At 42.4% G+C, this 10514-nt stretch overlaps 1 protein-coding gene across 2 annotated transcripts; it reads left to right on the top strand.

The window, feature by feature from the left end:
* Window positions 1-52: 52 nt before the first annotated feature.
* On the top strand, window positions 53-9701 carry TSN (translin). 2 transcript variants are annotated; one of them, XM_047772148.1, is made up of 6 exons: window positions 62-304; window positions 1739-1832; window positions 3075-3171; window positions 4744-4859; window positions 6017-6096; window positions 6956-9701. In XM_047772148.1, the coding sequence occupies exons 1-6, from the start codon at window positions 239-241 to the stop codon at window positions 7187-7189; spliced, it is 687 nt and encodes a 228-aa protein (XP_047628104.1). In that variant the 5' UTR covers window positions 62-238; the 3' UTR covers window positions 7190-9701. The 2 variants fall into 2 exon arrangements, with proteins under 2 accessions (XP_047628105.1, XP_047628104.1); XM_047772149.1 differs by lacking the exon at window positions 6017-6096 and having other exon boundaries at window positions 53-304; window positions 6956-7205.
* Window positions 9702-10514: the final 813 nt, after the last annotated feature.

Here is a 10514-nt window from a genome sequence, read left to right as displayed (position 1 = left end):
TTTACGGGCTCCCGTCTTCCCTTGCGGCGGGCAGCGCCTCAGGCGGAGTGGAGGACAGCCCGGGCTCCTGAGCGCCACGGGCCTGAGAGGACCCCAGCGGCAGTCTTAGTGCAGGGCCGGGTGGACGCGGCGGCGGTGGCGGCGGTAGTGGGCCTTGAGACTGACCGCCTTGGTTGTTTTGGAGCGCATTTGGCAGGCCACCTTCGCCGCCCTGGCTGACAGTCGTGCGGCCGGCGCCATGTCTGTGAGCGAGATCTTCGTGGAGCTGCAGGGCTTTTTGGCTGCCGAGCAGGACATCAGGGAGGTAAGCTCCCCATCCCTTTCCCCTGTCTTTGCCTAGCTGGGCCGCGCCACCCGGCCCTTTTCCGTCGCTCAGATTCGAGCGGTGGGGAGGCCTCCGGGGGTGGGTTGCTTCTCCTCTTGTTTCGGCTTAAGGCATCTCCTTCCCCCTGCCCCTGATTCTGCTTGCAGATCCTGACTACCTGTGTTCGGATCTTGGCTCCTCGTCATCACGTACCTCATTTATTTGGGTATCAGTTTTCCTCTTTTGTAGCGCTGGTTTATGTTGAGGGCTCAGTTAGCGCTTGGGACTCAGACACCGCGCGTTTGCTGTGTTTGTTGTTGGTGTATTAAAAGCACACGTGCGCCTCCTCTCTTTAAAATGCCTATGGCTTTTTATTCCACCTAGGATAACAATCCAGACTCTACTGTGGCCCACCGGTCTCTCTCTCCAGTCTCATTTTACGTCATCTTCTGTTGTGTGTTATTCCTCTAGTTTCCCAAATAGTTTCCTGCCTCACGTCTTTTGCAGGTACTGCTTGCTTTTCCTGGAATGCACTTCTTTCCCATTTCTCCTGGCTATTTCATGTTCTTCTCAACCTCACAGTCTAAATTATCTTTTCCCTGTTATGTTTTCGGGTAGCGCACTACCATTTTAAAAAAAGCTTGTGCAGAGTTCCCGATGTGGTGCGGTGGTGACAAACCCGACTAGTATCCATGAGGATGCGATTGGATCTTTGGCCCCGCTCAGTGGGTTAAGGATCCAGCGTTGCCACAAGCTCTGGTATAGGTTGAAGACGCGGCTTGGATCCCACGTTACTGTAGCTGTGGCTTGGGCCGGCAGCTGCAGCTCCGATTTGAACCCTAGCCTGGGAACTTCGATTTGCCGCGAGTGCGGCCTTTAAAAAAGAAAAAAAAAAAAAAAAAAAAAAAAATCGAAAACAAAAAACCCCCCACGAAACTTGGGTGGTCATTATTTTTTTAACCACCTGTCCTACTCTAAATTGCATGGTAAAGGGACTGTCTGCTTAGTTCCTCAATATTTACATAAAGCCTAGAAATAAGCTCAGTGAATGTTGCAAAATGAATGAATGAAAAGTACCCAATCATTGTATTGTACTTCATTTTTCTTTTTATGGTTTACACTTGACTACCTCATTTTTAGTGTTCCGGCAGGATATTTAGGGTGAGTGGGTGGCTATTACCCTTTGAAGTCTTTATGAGGAATCTAAGGTTTTTTAGTGACTTCTCGAAGGTCTCAGAGAGGAAGTAAGTGGAAAATTGAGAATTCAAACCTGGATATTTTGTGAACAATTTATGTCCTTGTAAAGGTTGTGTTTTGAATGTGTATGAAGGTGTCATAGATCAAATGTGCTGTTAAATACATTTGGTTTGAGGTTATGATAATATAATAATTATGTTGAATTTATTTGATATTTTGATCTTTAATTCTTTCTAGGAAATCCGAAAAGTTGTACAGAGTTTAGAACAAACAGCCCGAGAGATTTTAACTCTACTCCAAGGGGTCCATCAGGGTGCTGGGTTTCAGGACAGTAAGTTCTTTGTTTTGATTTTGAAGGTTTTTATCCAGTTTATTGGTCTTTTGTATAAAGAGTTAATTTACCTCCAGAAGAAAAATCCAAATCTTTATCATTTTACTATGAAAAATGTCCCTCATGCTTTACGGTGAGTAGAAATTGGAGAAGTAGGTGAGTTGATCATTTTATAGGTTTACAGAATTCTGTGTATACTGTTTTCATGTAGGTCAAAGTAGGAATGTTTTCCCTTGTGGTAGAGTTCTTCTGATGATTGTGGTAGTTTCATAGCTCTCTTGTGTACCTAACAACTTTTATTTGGTTCTTTTTCTTAAACCCAACCTTTCAGTCATTGAATATGATTTAATATGCATTTGTAGATAATGGGCCAGTGTAAAATGTTCTCAATGCATGTACAGTCAGCCTCTTGAATAGAGATCAAGCTTAGACATGGAACCGCTATTGTAAGATGTAGCTAGCACAACTAAAAGAGCTGAAATAATATATACATACATATACATACATATATATATATATATATTTTTTTTTTTTTGCCTTTTATATGGCCTCTCCCGTAGCATATGGGGGTTCCCAGGCTAGGGGTCTAATCAGAGCTGTAGCCGCTGGCCTATGCCAGAGCCATAGAAACTCGGGATCCGAGCTGCATCTGCAACCTACACCACAGCAACGCTGGATCTTAACCCACTGAGCAAGGCCAGGGACCGAACCCGCAACCTCATGGTTCCTAGTCAGATTCGTTAACCACTGCACCACGATGGGAACTCCCAAGAGCTGAAATATATTTTCAGATGGAGAATGAGATCATAATGTAATTTACAGTTGTGAGGGCAAGTCACTTTTCTCAATAATATGGAGTTGGTTAGCCTGATTGAGAGTAATTATAAAGCTACTTTTGGACCCCATATGGGAGCTTCTAGCAGTCCACTTTAGGCACCCTTTGAGGACAAACTAGGAGAGACAGCCTAAAGATGAGGTTATTTATGACAGTTTACCAGTGTGCTTCCCAGTCTATTCCCTTTTAGCAATTTTTTTTTGGTATATTTTTCAGTAGGGAAATTAGATAGGAAATTTTGAGAGCCAGACCAAAAGCAGAGATGCATGCCCTACCTTTGGCCTTGAGATTTAAAAAAAAAAATTTGATTTATTTCCAGGTAGACTACATAGATTATTAAGCAAGAACTGTATTTGAAATTTGGTTGAGTCTGTCATTATTGCATTTGATTATCTTTTTGTGATCAGTTCCAAAGAGGTGTTTGAAAGCTCGAGAACATTTTGGTACAGTAAAAACACATCTAACATCTTTGAAGACCAAGTTCCCTGCTGAACAGTATTACAGGTTTGTAAGACAAGTAGCATATTTTATAATGTTAAGTGAAAAAAGGGAAGAGAAAAGTTATATCTATTGAATGATTGCTTAGACCTAGGTAAAAATTCCTCTCCTAAGAAGAAGCAACAGAAAGGAAGAGGAACTGTTAATGGTGGTATTTTAATGGTGAAAAAATTGATTTTATTTTTTTCTTCTTTTTACTTTCAAAATTTCTTTAAAGAATGTGTATAATTTTTGCAATGAAAAACTAAAAAGAAAATGTGTGTTGTATGAAGGTCAAAATAGAGAATATGTCTTTAAATATTTATTACTTGTGGAGTTTGAATTGTATCTATGCTGTTAAGATTATGGGATTACGTGGCAGTATCTCAAGTTAAGTTTTACATTAAAGCTTGAATTTCACTGCTAAGTGACATACGCAGCTTTATATTTTATGCCATATCTCGTTGAATCTACAACACTATTAATTTTGATATACACTGTTATTTTACATACCACTGGGGAAAAAATTCGTTGTTAATCATAATTGTGAAACATGTAAGTTGTACAGTGCATACTGACATCACAAAAAATAGTTAAGACATGTATATGGGGAGCGGACAGTGTAACCTCACAAGATTCTTTAAAGGCAGGGGCTGGCAAACTGCTGTGGCCTGCTGCTGTTGAGAGTTTACATATGTATGTTTATATTTTAAAGTGTCGTTAAGAAAAGAAAAACAGCCAAATAAGACTGTGTGATAGAGGCTGAAAGTGTCCCAGAAAGCTAGCTAGCATATTTGTTGTCTGGTCCATCACAGAAAAGGTTTGCTGAGCCTGCAGTAGTTAGGTGATAGCTGCCCACAGAGATGTCTGACCGTAATGTGGGCAGGGTTGGTGGAGACCGTGGTTTTGGAGGTCACACCCAAGCTACCCTCTAGCCACTTTGGCCCTCAGTGTTTTCTTTGACCTGGGTTGTGTTGAAAAATGATTTTGAACTTGTTGCCACATTTGAAGATCAGGAGGCGTAGCATAAATTTCTGAGGGTTGTAAAATTTCCTGTTTCCTTTTCTACCTTCTAGCCGAGTTTAACTACAGTATCCCAACGTTTTTAAGGTCACCTCTTTAGTGACTGCAAATGGCAATTATTTCTTAGGTGTGTGAGTCAGGAGTTTCTTGATACCCTCATTCAGAATGTAGGAATGAGTCAGGTGCTGAGGCCGACAAACACTTGGCAGTTCTCATCAGTCTTCATTCACCAAATTTTTGTTTTTCTCAGAGCAGGGTCATTGTTTTTAGTGACTAAACTTATAAAACACAGTTGTGCTCTTATCAAACATAATCTTCTGGTGTAATTTTTGTATTCATCAAAATCAGACCATGCTTCTCATTTATTAAACTTATAATAAGTGATTGTTATGAATTTGAGCTGGCAAAATTTATATCAAGCCCATTGAATATACTTGAATGTCTTCCTGCCCTTAACATGTTTTATGTCTTGGAATTTCATGTGAGGTTTTATAAGGATTCCCTTCGTAGACTGTTTTGGCCATAACTTTACTGCACTGTGTTTTTAACTCCCTATCCCTGCCCCTCACTGTGCAGGTTTCATGAACACTGGAGGTTCGTGCTGCAGCGCTTGGTCTTCTTGGCGGCCTTCGTTGTGTACTTGGAATCAGAAACCCTAGTGACTCGAGAAGCGGTTACAGAGATCCTCGGCAGTGAGTGTCCTCAGTCAGGGCTACCTGCAGGGTCAGGCGCCAGAGCCTGATTTGGGGTGTGTGGGGCGTGCTTTTTATTTATGAAAACAAATAAGACCTAAATAGAAAAGTGGTTACTTGGAAACACAAAAGCTAAAAATATGTAGTGTGTTGCTCTTTGTGCTTGGGTGTTTCTTTTAGTTTTTAAAAACTTCAGGATTACGGAAAAGTTGGAGTTCCTGTCTTGGTGCAGTGGTTAAGGATCCGATGTTGCCATGAGCTGTGGTGTAGGTTTGCAGACACGGCTCGGATCCTGCATTGCTGTGACTGTGGCGTAGGCTGGCGGCTACAGCTCCGATTAGACCCCTAGCCTGGGAACCTCCATATGCCGTGGGAGTGGCCCTATAAAAGGCAAAAAAAAAAAAAAAAAAAGATTACAGAAAAGTTGAAGGAATAGAACAGTGAACATCTGCATACACCCCATTCAGTCCACCATTTTGTCCCGTTCTGCTCAGTCTCCTCACTGAGTTTGCATTGGTAGGGGTGTGTAAACTGTGTAAAAGTCAGGTGCAGATTCTGTGACTCCTCCTTTAAGTGCTTCAGCATATACCTTCTAAAAACAGATTTTCTCCAACAGGACTGGGTACCATTCTTAATGGTATTACTTTTTGAAAGAAGAATGGAGGGAAAAATTGAATTTGAGAGCTCAAAAAATTCCATAGTGAGGTCTATTTGCCAAGAGTGTGTGTATGTTTAATAGAGTTTTGGGGAGTTCCCGTCGTGGCTCAGCAGGTTAGGAACCTGACTAGTATCCATGAGGATTTGTGTTCAATCCCCAGCCTTGCTCAGTGGGTTAAGGATCCAGCATTGCCGTGAGCTGTGGTGTAGAACAGCAGCTGCAGCTGTGATTAGACCCCTAGCCTGGGAACCTCCATATGCCATGGGTGTGCCTTAAAAAGCAAAAAAAAAAAAAAAAAAAAAAACCCACAACAATAGCAACAACAACAAAAAGAGTTTTGAAAGACTTGTTCTTTTTTTACTTTGAGAGAAGTGTGTGTGTGTGTGTGTGTGTGTGTGTCTGTCTGTCTGTGTGTGTGTGGTTTTTTTTGTTTTTGTGGTTTTTTATTATGGCAGAAGTTGTATTTACATCATGACATTATCTTTGTTATACTTTTTAGTTGAGCCAGATCGGGAGAAGGGATTTCATCTGGATGTAGAAGATTACCTCTCAGGAGTTCTAATTCTTGCTAGTGAACTGGTAAGAAGCTTAGTGATTTGCCATTGGCCTTTTGGTTGTCCCACTTCTTTGTCAGTTTTTTTTTAATGGTACAAAAATTCAGGAAACTTCATTCTTTTCTAAGCCTTCTTTCGGTCAGTGGGTAGTTGTTGACTGCGCTATGTGATGTTTTGCTGAGGTGGCAGTTCACATGATGAGGTGGCTGTGCACACTGGCCAGTGTGTGAGTTTGAAAAGACATAATACCTCTAACTTTAAAGGAAGTGACAAAGCATATGTTCCTCGTAACTATGTGAAATCATATAATTGTTTGGGGTAACAATTAAACTGTAAAATTATATAAGTTATTCTTACCTTTATCCCCTCAATCTCTCTCCTGAGAAATCATCCTACAAAAATAATTCAAAAGAAGAAAAAGAGGGAGTTTCCATTGTGGCTCAGTGGTAACGAACTGGACTAGTATCCATGAGGATTCGGGTTTTATCCCAGGCCTTGCTCAGTGGGTTAAGGATCTGGCGTTGCTGTGGCTGTGGTGTAGGCCAGTAGCTGTAACTCCGATTTGACCCCCAGCTTGGGAACTCCTATGTGCCGCAGGTGCGGCCCTAAAAAGCAAAAGCAAAAACAAGAAGAAAAAAAAACTGTATAAAGGTGTCCACTCTATAGTCTTATTCCTATTGATGAAAAAATGTAGACCACAAAAACTCCAACAAAAAGGAGATGATTTCTTCAGTTATTAAGTAAGTTAGTGAGTGATACCAAGCAGTTGTCACAGTGAAATTACAAGGGGCAGTAGGGAAAAGCAGGGTGGGCTGCAGGTCTTGGGTCTTGTCTGTGGCCTGGAGGAGGGGCCCTGCCGTGACTCATCCTCTCTCTCCGTGCAGTCGAGGCTGTCGGTCAACAGCGTGACCGCAGGAGATTACGCGAGGCCCCTGCACATCTCCACCTTCATCAACGAGCTGGATTCCGGCTTCCGCCTTCTCAACCTCAAAAATGACTCCCTGCGGAAGCGCTACGACGGCCTCAAGTATGATGTGAAGAAGGTGGAGGAGGTGGTCTATGATCTCTCCATCCGAGGCTTCAACAAGGAGACGGTGGCGGCCTGCTCGGAGAAGTAGGAATCCCACCTGCCCGCCTGCCCTGGCAAGCTCTGCACTTGCTGTTCCTAACCGGTTGTGTGGTGTGTCAGAAGTGAAACACTTTTATAGGGGTGAAAGGATGGCCTTTATAAGGACAGATTTCTTGTTGTTTTGGTGAATTTGCTCTGTAATTCAGTGTATTTCAGTTCTTTCCAAAACTGTAAATGTCAGTCTCCCGGTAAAGTCCTTTTCTTGCTTACCCTGACGCTGTTGCTGTACTGATTGAGAAGTTTCCTGTCGTGTTTGTGATTCTTCCAGAAGTGATCCTTGATGTTTTCTATATCCAGGTTAGCCATCGGTACCCAGATACAGCCTGGATACGTATCAAAATAGATGATTACAAAGGATGGTTGCCAAGCAAAGGAAACTTATTTTCTATTTTCCTTATTTTAAGCCTTGTGAATAAATCAGATGTTGAGTTTTTTTTTGCAGGGGAATTACAGCCCCAGGGTTCTCTCTCACTGCCATCTAAATATAAAAGATTAAACTGCAAAGTCAAGTTCAACAGATTATTTTGGGACATTTTTGTATTAAGGGTTGAGTAACATCATTTGGCTCTCTTTACCAGGTAGGGAATAGGGTTAGTGTTTTAAGACACCTGTGTTTTCTGATGTTGCCTTAACATTCTGCAATTGTAGCAATTAAAAATTGTCTCCACACACATCTTGAGCTAACATTTCATATGATATGTTTCTAAGCTTTGAAACCTTTTACTTAATAGCCAGGTGACCATTAGGTCTGGAAGTGTGAAGCCGCTTAGTGGAGTTAATTCTCAACACCCTGACTGGGAACGTTCTGAGAGAAATGTGCTATGCTTTATCTGGAAGAAAGAGAAAATCTTGAATTAAAAACAAAAAAATTAGCCGACTTGGTAATGATCTTTAATTTTTTTAAAAAATTTTTTGGCTGCACCTGCGGTGAACAGAAGTTCCTGGGCAGGGATGGAACCTGCCCCACAGCAATGATTAGAGCCACAACAGTGACAGCGTGGATCCCCAGCCTGCTGAGCCACCAGGGAACTCCTGGTAATGATTATTAGAGTAAACAATCCAGTTTGTTGATTATCCCAACAGATATGTTTTAGATTTGCAGCTTGGGGCAGGTCACATATGTCTTATTGGCAACCCTCCCCCCCCCCACACACCATTTTCAGGTAGTACTTGCCTTGTAACTTCTGTTGTTGAATTGAAATTATGAAAATGGTGACTTCATCCACAGTATTTGAGAGTTAATGGACAGGAAGGTGCCATTGTGTACAGAATAAAATGTATTTGGAGGTATCACCCTCTCATGCCTAATGCCAGTGTGGGCTTCCTGTTTGTACAACGACATTCGGCATTGCCAGCAGAGCCGTTATCAGGCTGAGTTAAGGACTGACCACGTTTTCCGTCATGAGGAAAGATGTAGAAGTGAGGCATGAATTGCTGTGCATTGTTAGAAATAGAACATTTTTCTTGACAGCTCTTTCTGCATAGGGAAAAGTTTATAGAAAGAAGGAATTTAGATCTCAGAGTGCCAGGACAGTCATCAGAAATGTCAAGTAATAGCACTGCCCAGATTGAGCATAAAAGGCTTTGAATTGTATGATCAGATTTATGCAGTAAGTTTGATAATAGTTTTCTTTGACTCTTCAAGTATCCATCCTGCTTGAGAATAGTAAAGTTCTTGGCATAAGTTGTGGATTTCAGTTGTAACAAATATGTTTTAAGTAGAGGAGCATATTCTGGTTTGGTAACTCCTTTTGAGAATGTAGAACTGTCATGTTTCTAATTCTTCTGTTGTGTTTGTTGCCAGCTTGTCCTAAAGCAATAAAAAGTTTCTTCTTTTTTTTTCCTTTTTCTTTTTTTGTAACTTTGTGAGCTGCCATGAGAACTCTACTATTTGGACAGTAACTACTGAATGTTTTTTGAGGCTGATGAAGCCCAGGGGTGATAAGCACATATTCCTGTGTAAGAGTTAAAGTAGTTGAAAGATAGCAGCCACTGGGAGTTGTGTAGTATAAAGTGCAGGTAAACTTGGGAAGTTAAAGGCATTTTAACTGAATGTTGAAAAGCCTTGGCTCTAGTTTTAGGACACTAGATTGCTTTTTCTTACTTTAGAAAATCAAGTAGGGTAGAGAAATAGAAATAAATTAGTGGATCCTTCCCTTCCTTCCCTTCTCCCCCCACCCCCTTGCTGCATATGGATGTTCCCAGGATTTGCCCTATTTTAAACTTGAACAGTGAGTAATGCTTACCAGGATGTAATAAAAAACGAAAGCTCTTTTGGCAGTGTTTTATCTTTACTTAAACAAGTGGCCAAGAAATGTGAGGAATAGGCAGGTTGCTATCGAGATCGTTTTGTGATTGTGTGCTTGTTTCTTGCTCTAAACTGTTTGTCCTAGGTGTAGCACCGATAACATGCTTCACACCTCTCCCTAAGGATGAAGTAATTTGCTTTCTTGGTGTTCGCTGTAATAAGCCTTAAAATAAAAATAAACCATCTTCCTGGAGTTCCCATTGTGGCTCAGTAGTTAACGAATCTGACTAGGAACCATGAGGTTGCGGGTTCAATCCGTGCCCTTGCTCAGTGGGTTAAGCATCCGGCGTTGCCATGAGCTGTGGTGTAGGTCGCAGACACGGCTTGGATCCCGTGTTGCTGTGGCTGTGGCGTAGGCTGGTGGCTACAGCTCCGATTGGACCCCTAGTCTGGGAACCTCCATGTGCCGCAGGAGCGGCCCAAGAAATGGCAAAGAGACAAAACAAACAAACAAACAAACAAAAAAAAAAACGAAAAAACCATCTTCCTTTTCCCCATACGACAAATATCTAAGGGCCGTGACATTGACCAGAGTGGTTAGTTGAGTAAGGATGGAGTGAAGGAGATGGAGGAATCCAGCCTGTTGGGCTTCTGGCCTGGATAACTTAGGGTTTAGGTGCTGTTCACCAGGGTGGGGACTGGGAGGAAAGGATGTCTGCAGGGTGCTGGGCAGACAAGGGCTTTGCTTTTGGATGTATTGCGCTCAGGGTGTCATGGCGCGCCTGCTGGAGCTGTCCAGTAGGACTCTGGGTGTGTGGGAAATGGGGAGCCTGCCTCCAGAGCTTTGGGTAGTATTAGCACATACATGGTGGGTGAGTCAGGAGAGTGGCTAGGATCGCCCTGGAGAGCCTGTGGAGTGAGCAGGCCCACGTGGAAGATGAGACCTGGTTCCCAGCAGGGCGCGTGAGGGAGGCAGAGGAGGTCAAGCCCATGAGAAGATGCAGGAGATGGAGATGTGGTCAGAGTGGTTGACAAAGGACAGGGAGAATGGCTTGTCACAGAAGTC

The sequence above is a fragment of the Phacochoerus africanus genome, chromosome 3, assembly GCF_016906955.1.
Source record: "Phacochoerus africanus isolate WHEZ1 chromosome 3, ROS_Pafr_v1, whole genome shotgun sequence".
Classification (NCBI taxonomy): domain Eukaryota; kingdom Metazoa; phylum Chordata; class Mammalia; order Artiodactyla; family Suidae; genus Phacochoerus; species Phacochoerus africanus.
Note: the sequence above shows the minus strand (reverse complement) of the source record. Positions and strands in the feature narration are given on the sequence as shown.

Coding starts and splice junctions, on each gene's coding strand:
- TSN (XM_047772148.1), top strand. CDS start 239: ATGTCTGTGAGCGAGATCTTCGTGGAGCTGCAGGGCTTTTTGGCTGCC. Junction 1,833..3,074: donor GGGTGCTGGGTTTCAGGACA/GTAAGTTCTTTG, acceptor TTTTGTGATCAG/TTCCAAAGAGGTGTTTGAAA. Junction 4,860..6,016: donor GGTTACAGAGATCCTCGGCA/GTGAGTGTCCTC, acceptor TATACTTTTTAG/TTGAGCCAGATCGGGAGAAG.